Source organism: Rhea americana, unplaced genomic scaffold (assembly GCF_003343005.1).
Source record: "Rhea americana isolate MKP2758 unplaced genomic scaffold, rheAme1 scaffold_32, whole genome shotgun sequence".
NCBI classification, from domain to species: Eukaryota; Metazoa; Chordata; class Aves; order Rheiformes; family Rheidae; genus Rhea; species Rhea americana.
Window position 1 is genome coordinate 4,169,132 of NW_028186446.1, and position 19,353 is coordinate 4,188,484.

At 41.4% G+C, this 19,353-nt stretch overlaps 2 protein-coding genes across 4 annotated transcripts in view; one reads left to right on the forward strand and one right to left on the reverse strand.

The window, feature by feature from the left end:
• The window catches only part of PPP1R9A (protein phosphatase 1 regulatory subunit 9A), a 149,520-nt gene extending 138,327 nt beyond the window's left edge, over nucleotides 1–11,193 (forward strand). For all 3 annotated transcript variants that reach the window (XM_085310522.1, XM_085310523.1, XM_085310524.1), the window contains 3 exons: nucleotides 70–189; nucleotides 3,308–3,490; nucleotides 4,501–11,193. In XM_085310522.1, the coding sequence (XP_085166648.1) occupies nucleotides 70–189; nucleotides 3,308–3,490; nucleotides 4,501–4,713 (516 nt within the window). In that variant the 3' untranslated portion in view covers nucleotides 4,714–11,193. The remainder of the gene's footprint in view (nucleotides 1–69; nucleotides 190–3,307; nucleotides 3,491–4,500) is intronic.
• A 2,664-nt stretch (nucleotides 11,194–13,857) lies between these two features.
• LOC146592737 (serum paraoxonase/arylesterase 2) overlaps nucleotides 13,858–19,353 on the reverse strand; it is a 14,929-nt gene continuing 9,433 nt past the window's right edge. The window contains exons 4-9 of the mRNA XM_085310525.1: nucleotides 18,956–19,121; nucleotides 17,970–18,096; nucleotides 16,998–17,198; nucleotides 16,250–16,331; nucleotides 15,666–15,794; nucleotides 13,858–14,715 (exon numbers count right to left, since the gene is read on the reverse strand). Of these exons, the coding sequence (XP_085166651.1) occupies nucleotides 14,557–14,715; nucleotides 15,666–15,794; nucleotides 16,250–16,331; nucleotides 16,998–17,198; nucleotides 17,970–18,096; nucleotides 18,956–19,121 (864 nt within the window). The 3' untranslated portion in view covers nucleotides 13,858–14,556. The remainder of the gene's footprint in view (nucleotides 14,716–15,665; nucleotides 15,795–16,249; nucleotides 16,332–16,997; nucleotides 17,199–17,969; nucleotides 18,097–18,955; nucleotides 19,122–19,353) is intronic.

A 19,353-nucleotide genomic window follows, 5' to 3' on the forward strand; every position in this document is an offset into this window, starting at 1 on the left:
AAGCAAATTTCCCTTTTAGATACACTTCTGAGATAATTTGTTCATTCTAACTCATCTTTTTCTCTACAGAATTTCACATTGAAYGATGACTTCAGTCCTAGCAGCACAAGTTCAGCTGACTTGAGTGGTTTAGGAGCAGAACCCAAAACCCCAGGTTTCTCACACTCCTTAGCACTGTCATCAGATGAGGTATGCTGATGAAATTGTTTAAGGTGGGAAATAGTTTTCTTTCTCTCATGCCTTTTTTCTTGGTAGTTAAATAATAAAGGGGATGGTTTTTAAGGCAATAGAATGAGAGAAGAGCCCATAGTGGGAGACTATAGTTTCTCTTCATGTAATAATCATTTGAAATAAAAATCCTATGGTAGGAAAGCGAAGTGCTTTTGGTTTCCTACAAGGTACTGTGCTTCACAAATTTCAATACACATTTCCTACATTTTAAATATGTACATGTGAACCAGTATACATGTACACTAAAACAGGCATAAGTTAAACAATTTTGAGATAATGAAGATACAATATAGTTGGCTGAATGTAGTTGTAATGTAAAGCCCCTTCACATCATAGACTAATTTTTACCYTGGTATATTAAAATGRTAATGACCTGTACATGCATTTTTTGTATACTACCACACCTAAAAGTATGTATACTGATTAGAATGTTTATGAGTTAATCCAGTTTGCATTCTCTTTGTGCTTTCTTTGCATTCACACAGTGGTCTGAATTCAGATCTTTCAAACTAGATTTTTGTTTGAACAGTGATAGCATGCAGAAGGTTTCACAATCCTATAAATTGATGACAGAGTTGAGTTGAATATATTTTGAAAATATATCTCTGAAATATTAGCTTTGTAGCTGAACTGTCAGTGAAGCTGCACAGTTTGACAAGAGCTGATAGTGCGTCCAGTTGACTCAGGAAACTTGTGTCTTTGTTCTCCTCAGGCTCTGAATAAGAACTTAATATTTTTCACTTGCAGTTTGAGCCAGTACTTTTTCTAAAGAGGAAGAGGTTGAAATATCTGTTTCTTTTTGTTTCTTTTATTTCTTTTTTTTTTTGTTACTATTGCTGCCTGCTTCTTTTGCATAGGTTTAAATACAAACAGCTGTTCTGTGCAACCCCTTTTGCCAAAATGCAAGTCTACAAGACCAAATATTCTTTAGAGATTATTACTGCAGATAGTAAAAGGACAGACATTTACAAGAACCACAATGCAGTAGTAGTCAAAAATTTCTATATTGAAAACAACAAAGTGATTGTTTATTTAGTATTAATATCTTGACAACACGTTTTAGTCTCTCACCGTTTTTTATTCCCAATGTATGATATATTGTCAAAATGCCCTATTTCTAGTGGTATTGAATTAAAAGTTTGAAAGTGCTTCCATCTTATTTGTTCAACCTTCTACTTTGTCAGTTCTAAAACACCAACTCTGAACAGGACTACAAAAGTAAATGTGTTTTCTCAGTGCTCTGCTATGTACCAAGTTGCAGCCTCAGATTCGGGCAGCATGTCCAGTAAGAGCTGCAGTGGAAACCTACACAAGTGCCCTTGCAGAGGGTTAAACTAGGATTGCTCTTTAACCTTTGATAGCATATTGGTGCAAACACTTCTCCTTCATTTCCACTTCTCTGGCAGATCTGACATAATTACTTGAAAGACACTCAAGAATGAAAAGGAAAGGGTGGAGAGGGAACCCAGTTCTTGGGCTTCGTACCCCTCTAATTGGGTTTTGCTCTTCCATTTGGAGCCATCAGCAAAATTTCCATTGACTTCAGCCTGTCAAGACCAGGAACTCCAAGGAGTTTTCTTTGGCACAGTTGCAGGCTTAGCTGCCAAATCATGTGTGTGTTGAGCTTTCAACATAACCCCTCTGCTTCTGGAAATAATTTTTTTAAAGAAATCTCTTTGTTTTTGAGTAGTCATATCCGTTTGCAAATCTTGGTGCTGCCCTTGCCTGAACTCTTACATGCTGTTACATGTTCTGTATTTTGTTTCTATAATGCTTTTCTTTTCCATTTCTTTGTTGCTCCCTCACTCAGAGCCTGGATATGATTGATGATGAGGTGAGATACTAGTGAGCTGTTTGTGGTGAATTGTGTGATCATGGCGTAGCAATATATTGTCTCATTTGCAGATTTACACTTCTTGTTTTAYTGTGCTGCGTGGCAAATCCCCTTGTTTAAGCACAATGTGCAGATGTCACTGGCTCCTCTCTCCCTGTCTTTAGTTCTCCCCTCCTTTCTGTTAAGAGTTTTCAAGGTCAGAGCAAATTGCATTTTTTGTAGTATGTTAGAAAGCGAGAGGGGTCCATTTCAGACCAAATCCACAAGGCCAAGCGTCAGCTGGACTGAGCTCATGCTGGCTTTAAGAGAAGAAAAAGATAGTGCTAGATGGGTCTTTTCCCCATCCCTGAGAAACRGACACCCAGAAACTTAAACAGCTCCCAGCATCATTTAAACCAGTGCAAAAGCTGTTCTAATGTAAGACAGCTGCTGCAGCCCATAGCAGCTGCCTCTCTGACCARAGGTTGAACAGAGTATCTTTTGTTTCAGGCCCTGCTGGCATGCCCCTGGGTGGAATAAAGTGGCAGAGGGAGGACACCAGGCTAGCTCCACCAGCTGTACGACACCCTGAGCCCCCGGCAGCCTCTCCTAGTGCTGTTCTTGTGCAGTTTTCTCAGCAGCACAACATGTTCAGAACAGGGCCGAGGCTGGGGGTTTTCTGTGTTTTCTTTACTGTTCCTCTGTGTTGTCTCATAGTCTTCCACAGATAGTATCAGTTTCACTGGCTATTTTATGTCATCACTTTGAACTTCAGAATGGTTTTCTGAGGGCTTTTTTCCCTGAATTTCATGTCTTATAGCTTAAACATACCATAGAGATCTGTGAATGTACCTGGGAAGGGGAATGCAGAGTTCCCTGCATCCTTTAGAAATGTTCTAATTTGAAGAATTAAAATCTCTAGAGGGAATGGGAGCATAACTGTATTGAATTATGCCACACAGACATTTCAGTCCGTGTTTGGATTAAAAGGAATGACAGTTCCTTTTCTTCTTCTATTTATAAATAGACAAATATATATAAATTTATAAATATGTATAAATAGAAGACTGTGTAGGTACCTTGTACCAATTCTTAGATAAATTGGATAGATACAGAGGTAATTTAAATGGTGCAAAATTGTTAATATAGCAGTATAAAGATGGTACAAATATCTCTGCTCTGATGTTGACGGTTTGTACAGAACAATGCTGTTACTAGTCAGTGTTACCCTTTTAATAATAATGCAGCGTGTTTTTGTCACAGATCCTTGATGATGGACAGTCTCCTAAACACAGTCAGTGTCAGAATCGTGCTGTTCAGGAGTGGAGCGTGCAGCAGGTTTCCCACTGGTTAATGAGCCTGAACCTTGAACAGTATGTTTCTGAATTCAGTGCCCAAAACATTAATGGGGAGCATCTCCTTCAACTGGATGGGAGTAAGCTCAAGGTAACTGACTATCTGAACTTCAAGACTATCTGTATTACTCACTTCAGATTTTAAGGAAAGTAAGAATTCTGCARGAAAATAAAGAATCCCTGTGCACTGAATGATGACAAACTAGAATAATAAACACAAAGGAGATAGATAGCCACAGCATCATTTCACAAAATTCCCATATGCATTTAGATCAGAAGCCTCAGAAACACAGGGCATTTGCTTTGTGAAAACTCTGAGTGTATATAATGTATCTGAGTGTATATAATGTATTTCCATGCATTAATCATATAGCGGCATGTACAAGTGGTATTTGCATGCGTATATCTCATCCAGCTCTATTTTGCAAAAGAGTGGTTCACAGAAGTAGTAAATAGAAATGCATCAATAGTAGTTACTGAAAAAATGGATTACTGTGATACTAAAGATTAAGTTGGACAGCAATTGTGCAATGTTAGAACTAGATACAGTTTTGATATATGAAGTATATATTGTTTATTGCAGTAGAAATGTGAGCCTACTTTTCTCAAAAATAATTTCAGATAGGAGTTGTGGACTGCTTAGTGCATATCTGAAAGTCAAAGTTTTGCCGTTTCGGGTTGGGAACCCTTCCATTATGAAATTTTCTGCTGACCATTTCATTCGCTCTAGGATTTTTACAGGAGTACAAAGACTTTTGACTAAGGGACATCAGTGGGAACTGGGAGGTGGTCTTCAGCATAGAAGACTTCAGGCAAATTGTTTAATCTTTCTATGTCACATTTGATCAGTGAAATCAATATAGTAAAACTTTGGTTGCAATGAGATCTAATTCTTTCATATTCTAGAAGTCGAAAGTATAGGAAGAAGTATAAACTAATGTTACTTACATTTCAGTAATGTGTCTGAGTCTATCTCAGATCAGCTTGGTTGTGATAGCCTTCTACTTAAGAAGAGTTACTGTCAGAATACTAAGAAAATTGTGATGGATTAAAGTGTATGAGATACTACTACTTTTTTAAACTTGTTTTCCCCCATCTCAGGCTCTTGGTATGACATCTTCCCAAGACAGAGCAATCATTAAAAAGAAACTAAAGGAAATGAAAACATCCATGGAGAAAGCTCGCAAAGCTCAAGAGAAAATGGAAAAGCAAAGGGAAAAGCTTAGGAAGAAGGAACAAGAGCAACTGCAGAGAAAATCCAAGAGAACAGACAAGTCTTCGTCAGATGCGACAGATGGCACTAATGAGCAGTGATAAGCAGACCTACTACTATGTTAGTAATGTGGAGACACTTCAAGGGAAGAGAAAGTCTCATCCAAGCCAGTGCCCCTTCAGCCTTCTTGTATTTCATTACACAAGAGTATGTACACAGAAATGGGGCTATACATAGAATGAGTAGGGAAATTTATATTGTGTAGTTTTATTTTCCTGCGTATTCAGTTCATGTTCGTTGTTGTTGCCATGCTAAACAACTCCAGATCCTCAGTTTGTTTTGTTGTTGTTGACAGCTAACAGATTTCATATTTTTGTGGCAGTGTTTCCTTCCAAACTACTCTTTTCTATTGAGCTCTGTGTGTTCGGTCACTTCAGTACCCAGCAAGATGCTGAGGAGCATGGTCCACTGCTTCACGTGTGCTGAGTAGGATGGCTAGTCAGAATGACTGGTGAATGTTTATTCAGCTGAGTAAAAGTTGCTGTTCTCTCTCCAATAGAGTTGACTTAACTTTCTAACTGGAATTTCAGCTTCTTTACGGTGTTTTGATACTCAGTTCTGTCTACTGGAAGAAGTTTCATCTTGCATCAGTACCTTGAAGTGACACTGCTTTGGAAATGCAACTGTTCAGTGACTTCTTATTATACACTGGAGATAAAGACAGGAGAGTCAATACTGCACCTGGGAAAAAGACAGGAGGTGAAACTCTTTCTGTTAACTGTACAATAGTTTAATCCAGGAAGGAGGCAAAGCCTTAAATGATTATGTGGGTTTACACAGAAATCAGAGGATAACATTTATCCTTTGGATATCTGAGCAAGGATGAATTTCTATCTAGAGCACAGCATACAAATCTGTATAAATTTCATTGTGCTCCCAGTGTGTGTAGGCAACTTACTTATAGCACACTCTGCTTTCTTTTTCATGTATTTTGACCAGGAAACTGGATTTATGTTGCTCTGTTTTTTCAAGGAAAGCACTACATCTTCAGATTCGTTCTCCAGTAAGCATTGGGAGAATAAGCTTTGTGCTGTGCTATTATGAAGCTGTCAGTGGAAACGTTTATCAGACTCAAGTCTGTTAAAGACTTTTCAGTTTTTAAAGAAGTGCACTTTAAGAAGAGGAAGAAGAGGGATTCTGGTTAAAATAAAATTCAGTACATTGCTGTTAAGATCAGTGCTGCCATGGAGGTGAAGGTTACTAAATCCAAAGCTGCCATATATTAACGGTTTTGATTAGTGTGTTTAGCCCCAGTAAAAATAGAATTTTTAGGCACAGGCTGTAGAATGTTTGGATAATTTAACTGGTGACTGTATTACATGCTTGAGAGATTTCTGTTTTCCTGATGARGCTGGTATGTAGTTTTGACTATGACAGAAGCAAACAGTATATCTTGCACTATATGATGCTGCTGTCTCTTAAGAAGAGTATTAAAATATCCAGTATTTCTTCATAGGAATGGAAAGACAGCAGGCAAGTATCCACAATGAGAAATTAAGTGTATTACCTTATTACTTTGTAGTCAAAGCTAACTGTGTAGCAGCGTTTATAGTTCAGGAACATCTCTTCCCTTTCATGCATTCTGGAAGTTGCAGTCTCCATCTGGTCCATCCTACTAACCTGTATGTTGTTTAAGCTGTTGATGCAAAGTCAGAAACTTGAACTTGACAGTCTAAAAATTGATTCAAAATACTGAATTATTTTAAAGAAAATCTTTGTTTTAGTTGGGCTTGGCTTCCGTTCTGCACTTTGACATACAGACGGTCTGTAAAGCTCTCTGGAGCTGAGAGATTTAAAACAGCTGGGATGCAATGTTTATAGTTAAATTTCTTAGTGTGGAATGTTAAGTTTTCAGTTTAATCGTAATAGTTTCTTTGACATGTAAAATGAACTGTAAACTGATAGCGTCTAGTTCATTTAAAACTAATACACAACAGACCTACTTTGTATTAGCTTTATTTTTTCTTCCACATGCAATTACTACACGTTTCTGATATGTACTTTATTGAAATATAAAAATGAAATTGTGGTAAAAGATACTTCCTGATATTTCTGAAGACTTGTGATATTTTTCTTGAGATAAAGAGACCTTTGGCAAAAAAATATATAGCTATTAGTGAAAATTCTGTATTGAAGTGAATCTTTCTGCAGTCTTTGTAGAAGAAAAATTATACAAATTGAGTAATAAGGGCTCTGTGAAATTAGCATACAGTTATTTTAGGAGGTTATAGTACCTATATTTTATATATAGGTATATATATAGCTATACATATAACCTCCTATATTTTAGGAGGTTTTATATACAAGTAAGAGACGTTATCTGGAAGAAACTGGAAATTTAATATTTTAAAAACAAAGTTGATAATTGCATTCAATGATGATTTTCTCTTTAAGTTATGTTTACATTACAGTAATGTTTTAAGTGGTTGTATGTAATAATCTAAGGAAGTGTCCCTATTTTATTTTCTTCATCTTCTTAGAAACTTGTACAGACTTCTTGGCATTATACTTTGAGTTTACTATTTTGCTGCTTGGAACCTAGTGCCTAGTTAATCTTTGTAAATCAGGTTCTTATTCTGCAGAATAACTAATTTGACTTAAGTCTTTCAAGTATTCAGGGGTTTTTTATTGCTTTGTAGTAATGTTACTTTGTTATTCTCTGATTTAAAAAAAAATTTAACTTCAAACAGTAACTTAGATTTAAAATAAGAGCATAAAATGCCTGTCGATTAATGGCTGAAAACAGAGYGAACCAAGCAATGTCAAGAGTTTCACTCTTTGTGATAAAAAAGGTTTAGGTGATTCCTTTTGTTAAGTATAGCAACTCGGTTTTGGGACATACAGAAATGTCACTGGATTACAGATGTAAGGACCAATGCAGTTTAAGACCTTTATTACTGTTTCATAAGATCTTTGAAGTTGTGTTGCGTTTTTCTCCTTATATACTGAAACGACATATATGAAAGATATGGATGTTACTCATCATTCGCAGCTTAAAACTTCCTGTAAAACATGCTAAGTCAGACAAGTGCATGTTGCTGTGTAAAAGGAAGAAACAAACATCCCGCGCTAAGTGACTGGAAAGACTTCCCGTTCACCTGCAGATGTAACTGTAAGATACTTCTGCATCTCTGTTTTTGGAGTTAAAGCAGTTTTGTGTATGCTGACTGGTCTAGCCAACTTTAAAACTCTGTGCAGGCAGCTCGGTGTTTCTGCTCTTCTAGCCGTGCATCTGTGCTGGCTGCACGCCTCGGTGAGCCTAGCTGGCTGTCAGTGTTGACYGCCCCGTTACCGTTGGTAGCCACTTTTGTGAATTGTGGGTCTGCTCATACAGTTGAGTTACTGCCCTGATACGTATATCTAGCTTCTGACAGAGTGAAGAGGTGGGCTGCAGTGAAAAAAATGAAGAGTTAATAGGAAATGGTACTTTGAAAAAACAGAAAATAGAAGATGCAACATTGCTGGTTACTTTAGCCCTAACAAAGCTAGTATTTGCATTGAGATTCTGAAGAGAATGACGGCTCTGCTCTGTCCAAATCTGCCAAACATACTGACATTATTCACTTCTGCTGGGCATTCTGCTGTGGGTGGCTGCCTGCAGCCATGTGACGTGAGCATTAAAACTGCTAATTAGGTTTCAGTTTGCCTGGGCAGATCAGGACGGGGGAACGAAGAGCCCGACCTGTTGTGTGCAGTGCACGGTAGTGTTGCTCACTGGTGCTTGCGTTTCACCCACCCATCTAAGCAGCTCTGGTGGGAGTCCTTGTAAGCAGAGCCTGTTCTAGATCAAAGCTTAGAATAAAACAGTAGAACAAAAGCCCATAATAAAGTGCTAAACAGAGCTATGTAATGTTTGTATCTGAGTGTACCCAAATGCTTTTGCAGAGTTTTGTTTTTTTGGTTTTGGTTTTGTTTGTTTTTTCAAAGATATCTGTTGTGCCATGACTCTAGTCTGCTGCAGGGACGCAACAAGAATTGAGTTTTTACAAGAATTACTGCRCAGCCTTCCTCAGCAGCTTGCCAGCCCTTTACTCTCCCTGGCATTCAGAGGTGCCCTAAGCAACACAGGGTCCTAATACTTTAGCTACTTCAAAGCAACTGCAACCTCTTGAGCTACTTCACCTTCAGCTCCTGGTCCACATGCTATTGKGTAAGAGGTGGGCAATGTGGAAGAATTTGTTTGCACTTAAAGTCAGTGAAAGAAATCACGTTGCTAGTAGTGCAGAATCCAGCCCTGCTGTAGGAGAGAGAAGGCTGATCATCAACTGTGTATGGCCAAGAAGCACCGTTCTGGATACCCTCACAACACTGAAAATCAGAAGAAGTTTGCATGCATTCAGCTGTCATTCTTTAAAAATCTGCAGTGCAGTCTGTACTGTTTGTTACTGCTGCAGTTTAAAGAAGGTTTTCAAGAATAAAGTRATGTGTTAATTTCTTAGTATGTATTTACAGAGAGAGAGAGAGAGAATATTGTCCTGTCAACAAGAAAGCAAAACCTGATGTTGCTCTTTTAGGTGTGGCTTCTTGCCCTGCAAGGTCATGATAGAGGGGCTGGGCCAGTTTAGCAGCGCTTCCCTYGTTCCATGCGCTCCCTCACTTTAAAACCTCAGGAAACCTGTGCTGTGGTCCAAAACACTGAAAAAAAAATAGATGTTTGAAAAAAACTGGCACATGTTTGATTAACTTGTAAGTCTTTAACAGTTGAAACGGGCAAAGTGCACAAAGCAGTTAGATGTTTTTGGGTTGGTTTTGTTAAACTAGTGATTGAGAATAATGAAATAAATCAGCCTTTCTAGAAAGGAAAATGTTCAAGTGGTGGGGTTTGTGGCTTGATTCTTCTTTAAATAAATATGTATGATTTTGTGTGTGTACATACATATGTACATACATAGATTTTCATACAGATTTACACTGCATTGAGATTAGTAGCAGTGAGTACTTAGGTAACTGTGAGTTACAGGGCTGTTGGTACATAATCTACACATCAAAGGGTCCTGATACCACAAAGAAACTCAGAGGAGATAAGTGCTAGCAGCTGGTCTCAYCAGTGTGCTCCCCTTTGCTGTGCTGATAGCTTTACTCACTGTTTCCTTGTAATGTTGTATGTATTTGACAGATCACAAGATTTTAAAGTTTTGTTAAAACCATATTCAGAACTGTCTTTTGTGTGTCTTTCTGCATGTTGTCCTCTCTTTATTTTTTGGTAGGATTGATTTATTAGAGTGTTAGTATTTTAGGGAAAATTTGTTTATATATTTTGTAAACCTAATTTTGATTTCTGTTGGAGTGCTTTGAGCAGCTCATTATTGAGCAGGATTGTAAGTAAGTGGTGTCAGACGTGACCTACCCAGTGACTGCGGTTGACTGYAGGTCATTTGCAAGTTGCACAGTCTTTTCAGTTATCTCCTGTATGTATTTTATTCTACCTTTTCCACCTGTGAAACTGTGTGATTTTTTCCAAGCTGTGATTCCATATCTATGACATTGAGCTCTCCAATCTCCCTTCATAAAATGAGTTTTCTGTCACTAACTGGCAGTGAGACTGGTACTTTAGYTACAGGCATTAGGTCATGACTCAAAAGATGTGTCCTAGTGGAAGATTTGGCTTTAGTGCTCAGTGTTGCCTCTTGCTTTGGAAGTTTGGACTCTTGGGAACTGATCGGTTGATTTATAAAACCTGATCTTCTGAGTTGGGAGAGGTTTTTCTCCAGGCTGGGAAGATGAGATGAGGAGGGACAGCAGCTCAGGAGATGAGTCCCAGCTCAATAACCAGGGAGCCTTAGGCTGGTGCTATGGGTGTCCATGACACCAGCGGAGCAGGCTCAGGCCCCAGCGATGGAGAGTCGAAAGGAAGCAGGGAGCACAGGGCACCAACCATAAGGAATAAACAGACCATTCTAAAGTGGGGAATGCACAGTGAACCGCTCTTCTAACTATATATACTTTCCCTTACACATTTGCTGTCTTAACTACTGCGTATGTATTTTCCAGTCATGTTGCAATGGTAACTTRCTGGTAGCTGAGAAGTGTTAAACATATTGCTAGACAACCAGGCAGCTAAAAGACTAAAATGCACTGTGCTCACTGTAAAAATTGGCTTCTTTTCTTGTTTCTTTTTATGTGATAGGAGGAGGTTTGTTGCGCCTTTTTTTTTTTTTTTTTTGTTAGAGGTCAAATGTATATGAAGTGCATGTTATTCTGAAGATTTTGTTTGTACATCTTGCTGTCTAATCATCTGCATGGAAGACACAGTAGTGCCATGTCTGAGCTTGTTCTCTTGTGCTTGGTTAATATGAACTTCTCTAGATTGTTGAGTTTTCCCCTAAAACAACATTCTTTAGTTATTTGGAGGCATCAAAATAAAGAAAAACACAGTGGCCCTTTGTTTTCTTACAGTTTAAATACAACAACAAAAACCTTGTGGTTTAAAGTTAATTTGTTAGTGTAAATAAATTTCTTGCCAATGAGTATTATTGTTGTTAGACAACGAATGCAATAAAATGAGAAATCCTGAATCTTTATTAGAATTTGTATTGAGTCTTCACTCTCCTACTCACTYGTTGGTCATTCCAGAAGTAATGATAAATTGTAAGCACGACTGGACAAATGCTTCTGCATGTGTTAGAGCTTTACCCACTTGTTCCTTCGTTCTGCTTAGTGCTGAAGGTGATTATTTTAATCCCAGCTGTTAGGCAAAGTAGTGTCATACCCAGACCTCAGATTGGATCACATTTGCAAGCTATTATTATGTTTAAAAAAATTTTTTTTAATAGAGCAAGGAAAGAGAATGGCCATTTTCTTAATGTGGGGATAAAATGTAGCATGCAGTCGTTTGTTATGACCAGTGCACATATTGTTGTAAAAACAGGCTACCTTCACATTGCTGTTCTCCCATGTTTTTTTGTGGTTTAAAGAGAACTGCATTAGTTTCGATATATAGAACATTTTATTATTTTATACTCACATATAGCTCAGTTGTAATTGCAATGGATATTTCATAGATTCAAAATACAGCAGTCCTGCTGAACAGATTTAATRTATCTTTATTCTATTTTAGCAAAGCATTAAATTAGCTAAGGAGCAGCAGAAGGCCCAGACTCTCCAATTTGTCTAGTCATTTCAGCAGATTTACATCTGGCAAAATGTAGGCCAAATATTCAGCCGTTAAGCTGGATCCTTAACCCAGACTGTGTATCCCCCGCAGCTGCATTGTAAATGCTATCTTCTTCTACTAGTATTGCCATCAGCTGTGAGAAAAAATCCTCAATCCACAARCAAGAAAAGTTTAATTAAATACAACAAGGCTTTATGATAATTAAGTCCAAAAATAAAGACTGGCACCTTCTGTGCTTGCTAGACCTTTCCTTGGTGCTTGGGCCCGTTACGTCAGACACCTGCTTTCTGGCATGCCAGAACTGCTGGGCAYGGCAATAGCGGCTCTTGTAAGAGCAGCTGGAGAGTCACGAGGSCACATTCACTGCATCCAGGTTAACTATGTATCCTCATAATTCGGAGCCAGACTTGAGGGCCATCCTCCACTGCTGTTCCTGCGCTGAGGCTGCCAGTGCGTTCGCCRTCTAATGATGACTAAACCCTGAGGGGCAGGAGCTGTGCCCCAGCGTTGCCTTTTGCAGCCTTTCCAGCCCAGCACTGCTTGAATGCACAGTGGCCCAACGTCAACTCCCACGTCCTCCCCGAGGCTGCGACGCTACGGGAGGGTGGCAACGGGCTTCCAGCCCTCCCGCCACCACACTGAAAGGAATTTAGTACCACCCACTTGTCCTCTGCTCGAATGCTTTAGGAAAAGGTAAGGGCAGCCAGTGCCTGCACTTCCACATACAAGCAGCCCCCAAGGAATAGTTTCATTAATGTTCAGAAACAAAGCCAGTAACCAGTGAACACAGTCTTTATTTTCTGAATGGCCAGAAACAATTAGAAAAGTGGGAGATGTGTGACAAAATCCAACAACTTGCAGATTTGCTCATCTGAAGATGCTTAGGTTACTGGAAAATGTGAAACTTAGTTTTGCCATCAGTCACTCCTAACAACTGCTGAGGCAAACACTGATGCCAGCACTTCTACTTACCCAACCACACAGTAAACTAGTCAGTGTTTTAGCTGTCTCACTACCACTGTTTTAAACGCCTGACGCTTTAGAATGTGACACTTTTTATTTCTGAACAAATAGTGTCACGAGCCTAAAATAATTTTTAACAAATGCTRCCAAGCAAGCTTTTTAGCTAATCACAAATAACTTACTTAATACTCCACTCTCCCTGTATTTTGGGAACTTTCTTCAGAACAATGTTAGAATATTTGCTATTTAAGCTCTGAAAACAACACACATTYCTCGGTACTGCAGACAGATTACGGCTTCCTCCAGAAAAGCAAGCGGCTTCCAGGGCAGTTGACGATGTGCTGTAGGGAGAAAGAGGTTGCTGGGGAAGAAGAAAGCCAGAGTGCCTGGAAGGTCTTGAGCCCGTGGCAGAGCTGGCCGATGCGAAAGCCAAGCAAAGGGACGAGACAAAAGCCGGCTCGTCCGGGGCCAGTGCTGTGCTGCTGCGGGCAGGGGGGCTGATGAGCTGGCTGCATGCTGTGCTTAGCAAAAAGCGAGCCGAACGGCTGAGTCCCCGGTCGCCCAAGCCTCCAAGGCCGAGCGCGCGCCGGGAGCACGCCTTGGGAGCGCTGGGCAAACCGCTGCGCTGCAAAATTGCCCCGGTTGAATTCGGGGACCGAGCTAAGACCACGGGTTCTGCAGAACCCAACTCGTGCCCAAGCGCCGAGGCGGGCTGCTCGGCTGGCCGCACTGCCGAAGCTCGGGTGCCCCCCTTCAGCCATCGCTAGACCCTTGCAGCACCTGCTGCCTGAACCCGAAACAGCTCAAGTCCCGGCAGCGGCTCCGGCTGCAGGAGGACGAGCCCCGCACGAGGCAGGGCGCAGCGGCGGTGGCACGGGGCTGGCCCCAGAGCAGATGTCCTCCGGGGCCACCAGGCAGTGCGGGGCCACCCAGGGCAGCTGCGTGCAGGACGGGGAATGGCGCTGGCGGAGCCCGAGCCCAAGCCTGAGCCCCGGCTCTGGGCCGTGTAGCGCTGCCCTGCTTGCCCACGTGGAAAGCTGCAGCCGGGGGCAGGGGGGGCTAATACGCTTATCGATGAAAGATTTGGGGGTTGCTTCCCACCCATCAAGGAAAAGGGCTTTTTTTAAGCTCCCTTTGGAAGACTCRCTAAGAAACCATTGCCAAAGTGATGTCCCCTCTTTCCTCAGTAGGATTAAGCTTATGAAACTGAAGTAACATCTTTAATGTTTTAAAACACTTACATTTAAGCTATTTTAATGGCTTAAAGGGGGAAGAGAGAAGAAATGAGGCTGAAATAACATTAATTTTCCTTCCCCTGGTTCCTGAGGTGTACAGGGAAGCTGGCAGGAAGGTTTAGGAAAAGACCCGCCGGCAGTTCAGTCCCTGGGAAAGGCCCAGGATCAGCGACGGGAAAGTGCATCACGCACGTGGGTAGCAATTTGCACATTAAAAAAATCAAATTTTTCCAAGAAATAAACAGAAATCCAGTCACAATAGATAGGTAATTCCAAGTCTGGCAGTTTCAGCTATTCGCAGTCACAGCTTGCACTTCGAGTTCAGCCTTTGCTGCTGACAGCGAGTTACCTGCCTTGGACAGAGAAGCTCTAACGTCTCACCTGACATTCTGTTTCCTTTACTCTTGCATAAAAATCTCGTTTCCCTTTTGGAGCGGAAAGCTAAAACGCCTGACCATGATTCTGGTTAATGTTTATTGGAAGAATCTTGCAATCAGCAAATTTAGCAGAAACTATGCGAGTTCACATGGAATTAAACCCTTTCGGCTGCAGCAAATCTCACCCGGGCCGGGCTATAGCTTGCAGTACAGCGCTCTGTGAAACACTGTGCCGATGAGCAGCTTTCCCTCGTAGACCGCCGCCACCGAGCTCCCCTGCAGCACCGAGCCGTTCTCGGCGTACACGCGCGTCACCGTAGGCGTCTCCGAGAGGATGTTCTGGATCCGCAGCACCTGCAAGGGGGTGGACGGGAGAATATGTCCACAGTGAYGGCTGTGGGTGAAAACTTCCCACGGATGGAGCATCAGCTCGTTAATTTATACTAATTATTTAGACTGATTAGCTGCCAGTAAGTGCAGTCGTTTCACYGAGTGACTCCTGCGCTAAGGCCACCAGTGCTGCTTCAGTGAAGCATGGTTCGAGACGACCGAGTTGTGGGATTTGTTGTTGTTGTTTCGTTGGTTTTTTAAAGTATTTATGCAATAGAGAATCCATCCAACTAAGGCAGGCAGTCATCCCCAGCATCAGGAATGTGCACGTTTTTTCCAGGCTAAAAGTTGCCTAATATCTACTTGTTTTCTTATCTTTTCCAGAGAGAGTAAACAACTGCCTGATGTTAGGAATCTACTGCTATTAAAAATGATCATTTTCTCAAGTGTCTTGTGGAAAGGTCAATATAACACTAAAATCAAATGGACCAGCCACCTGCACGCACAACTGAGTGCGATGACGCAAGCACCCCATGGAGTTCAAAAGGAAAAAAAGAATTACAGCGTCACCGACAGCTGAGCTAGACTTGCACAGCTAAACCTTCAGAGGGAGAGCGTTTCCGGTTTTGCTTTGCGCTCGGTCAGTATTTTTGTTTTGCGAACAGGTGCGGGGCCCAGTAATTAACACTGTTCATCAAAACCTGATTGTGCAGCTGCAGCTGCATAGAGAGAGGACTGAAGTGCTAAATGGAAATTACGCAGTTGTCTACTAAGWAGCTGACTAGGTGTTTGTTAGCTGGGTTTACACTGCTGGAGTTTTCCGTGAGAGACCAGAAGCTAGAAGCTGGGAGAGAGGGAGGTCTTTGCTTTCACAGAGGCTGGTCAGGCACCAGTTACGTTATGCCAGGATAGGTTGAACAACGCAACTTCCTGGTACAGACAGATCCAAGAGACTTAAGTGTCCCAAAACACACCTCAGAGGCAGGCAGATTTTCAGGGCTGTAGAAGATCAGCTTCATCCCATTGGGGTGACATCCAGTCCAGATGTCTCCAGTGTGAGGGTCAATAGATAAGTTATCGACTAGAGTGTCAAGCTGCAGCGTCTACCCAAAACAGGAAAAACAGAGAAATTAAAGCTATTAGAAGTTCTGGAAGCTGATTATAACACTACCTTATTTTCATCTCATATTTGCCTGAAGCAATGTTTCTCACTATTCCCATTTTTCTTTTTCACTGTACCCTTTCTGCTGTCCACCACACCACGCAAAACCCGTCTGCTGCTCCAGGCTCTGCCCTGTGGCTGCATTCGCACCTGCGTTCAAACTCTTTATTTCTGTGCTTTGCGGCTTCACCTGCACCGACCGAACGAGACTCCCACTTGGGATCCCTGGCTGGTCACTGGCGTGAGGGCCAAAGACCCGAAGCACAGGAAGGGGAAACCATGGCAACGGCTGTTGCAAAGCACAACATCAGATGCAAGCGAGGGGGATCCAAAGCATCCACGGGGACTAACCTGTCGTTTCATATATGTCTCCTTTCTGAAACCACAGCACCTTACCTTCACGTGGGTTAAATTCCAGTTAGCATGTTTTTCCAGAACATGGACATTATGATCAAATATATCTGCAACATAGATGTACCTACAAAAGAAAGCACCTCTTAGCAATGTGTATGAGTAAGCAGATACCCAAACCAGTCGGTTCCCCATGCGTAAGCCCAGCTCCTTCTAGGAGGAATTCCAGCCGGCGGCTCTTACAYGGCAACAGAAATTCCCGGAGGCCACAGGGCGCCGAACTGAAGCCAACCTGCTGAGGCACTTAGGTAGTTGCATACCGTGCCAGTTCCTCCATTGCAACACTCTGAAACGGCCTGGGATCATTAAGCACACAAATACACTTTCTTTTTCTTTTCAAAGACCATCTGTATAAACCACATAACTAGTTAATACACTCGTATAGACTTTAAGACTGTAGAGTATTCCCCACTTTCAGATATAATGTTGGGCCACTAGTCCTTGCAAGCAATATATACAAACTTCTTTATCAGCTGGTTAAAGTACAACAACCTTTGATCTTACTGCACATAAAATACTACATAAAGCAAAAAACATTGCCTGTAGTTAGAGGGAGAGACATTTTACTTTTGGTCTACAAGCACTTCTTATTGCTTATATTTTATAGGTATCACCTTGCTTTACATGAGCCAGTTTAGACACTAACCACAGAGGAATGAAACTACATGCACAAGTTACGATTTCAAGTTTCTTTTGTGTGATTCAACCGAGTCAGAGGCAAGGAGAAACTTACTTTCCATCAGGTGAAATGTTAATTCCATTGGCTGAATAAAACCCAGCTGCTACTTCTTTAACTTCTTTCGGACTATAGTAAACAACATTTGACCAAGTCAAACCCAAGAACATCTCCAAGTACATCAAGATGAAATCAAAGAAGTAGTGGTCATTGGTAGCATAGAAGCTGTCTGGTCCCACAGCTACTATATCATTCACACTAAGAAAAAAAAAAAGAGAGAGAGAGAGAGAGAGAGAGAAATAAGAAAGGAATTATATGAAAGCTATGAAAAAGTTTTGCAGGATTGCCCAGAATCCAGCTGGGATACAATGTGCTGTAATTACAGATGGCATTTCAGATACACACTGTGTTATTTAGACCATTTTTACTTTCATTTTGTTTTACATGGGCCAGAACTATAAAGTGCTTGGACTTAAAGATGACTACGGGGCATTAATCAGTTATTTGGCTAGCTGTTTACAAGCCCACAGAGACTTTTGCTCTCTTCATTACACACAGCTGGAAAACAGAATTGCTAGGAGTTGTGACAACTTAACTTTTCAAGCCTCCTTCATATTGCAGTCACTTTGCAGCAGCATAGATCAAGAAAATTTTGTAGGCAGCAAAAAAAGAAAACCTAAAAATATACATGTTTTCTATACTGTAGCAAAATCAGGATAATAGAACATCTGAAGATTCTTACGTACAGTGAAACAAGACTGAGTTACATGAGAGAAAGAGAAAAGGATGCCAAATCAAGGTAATTCACTAATTTCACAACTATTAAAATTTCTCATTCACAAAAGAGATTGGAAAAACACAGTACTTGATTACACAGATAAGAAGTAATCAATGAGAGAAACAGGAAAGCCATCTGAAAGAGAAAAGCTTTCTTATTAATATTATCCTAAATATAAAATTACCTTACTTTGTTTTTTACCAAAAGAAGCCTATTCTTAGATGGGGGAAGACTGTATTTGGATCCAATACCTTGGCAGAAGGTCATGTCGAATAGTTTTCAGGTGTACAAGAGAACGGTCATCTTCTGAAAATTTAAATACTTCTACTGTGCTCCTCTGATGTGGATGATTCACAACGAAGAGGTACACGGAGTCATCTTAAAAAAAAAAGAAAAGGAAATTGCTGAATGTCACTAGGTCTCTGTAATTGCTGCAATCTCTAAGCATCCACAGCTCTGATGCAGCCTCATTACAGAGCACATGTTGGTTTTGGTGCATTTAGCTCATGGCTTTTTAAAGGCAGAAGGAGGAAGCACCAAAAATTTGCCACTGCATACAACAGGATGCCAGTGCAGTCGAGTCCAGATCCTCACCATTTGTTTGGCCTTTCTCTCTCCTGAGAACTGCCGTGTAAACTAGCTTTTATGATTTCAGCCAAGGGAGGAAGAAAACAGGGCTTCACCTTTGCACCCAAGCCGACGGGTGCTGCAGTCAGGCTCACTGCGGTGCCTGGTTGCATGCAACAGCCACCGCTGGCTGGGAAGGAGGCCTTCTGGTGGCCATGCTAAAACTTCAGTGAAAGGACAGGGGAAAGARAAAGGAAGGAGAGTATGAAGTATCCATTATTGGTGGCAGTAGCCTTCCAGGGAGGACATTAGCCACCTCACRTCTTGGCCACAGAGCACCCAAGAGTCTGGGTCTATAATTTACCCTTTAGAAACAGAAGTCCACCCTCCGGTCACTACTGGGCGGTGAAGCACACGTCTCTTGAAAATCTTTGAGCTCAAGGGTGAGACAAAGGTGGGTGGCTAAAATAAACTTGAGGTGGTTTCAGCACTTGAAACATTTTCTATGTTTTCTCTCCTTTGAAATTACAGAACACCTTTCTGCCTGAAAACCTTTTTTCTCCCACCAAGTGCAGGCTATTGGGAGTGCAATGCAAGGCATTGAGGGATGTCTGCTTGCACACTCTCTAGGGTGAGATTCGCTGCCATGTTCAGTGAAAGCTCTCTTTACCTTCATCTATATAAGTGCTGATCCCATGAGGGCTAAACGACGCCAGATCAAACCCACGGCTGATTCTCAGTTCAATTGCTCTTGGATTTTCTTCATTCAGATCCATCAAAAATATTTCACCTGGCTTGTCTGATGCAAAGCTGTGCAATCCTGGATATCTCAAACCCTGTAAAATCAAAATGGCACATCATCGTTCCGGGGGGAAAGGTAAAAGGAGCACAACAGGGCTGAAAATGGTGACACTTAGTTGAGGCTTGCAGGCACACATCAGGATCTCCTCCAGCTTCCTGCCCCAAAGCAGGCAGAGGAGGAGCAGGCTCTGCTCTCCCCAGCRAACCCCACTTCACAGTGCAGCGATGCCAGCAGCACCCAGGCAGTGAGAGCTGTGCTCCTGGGCA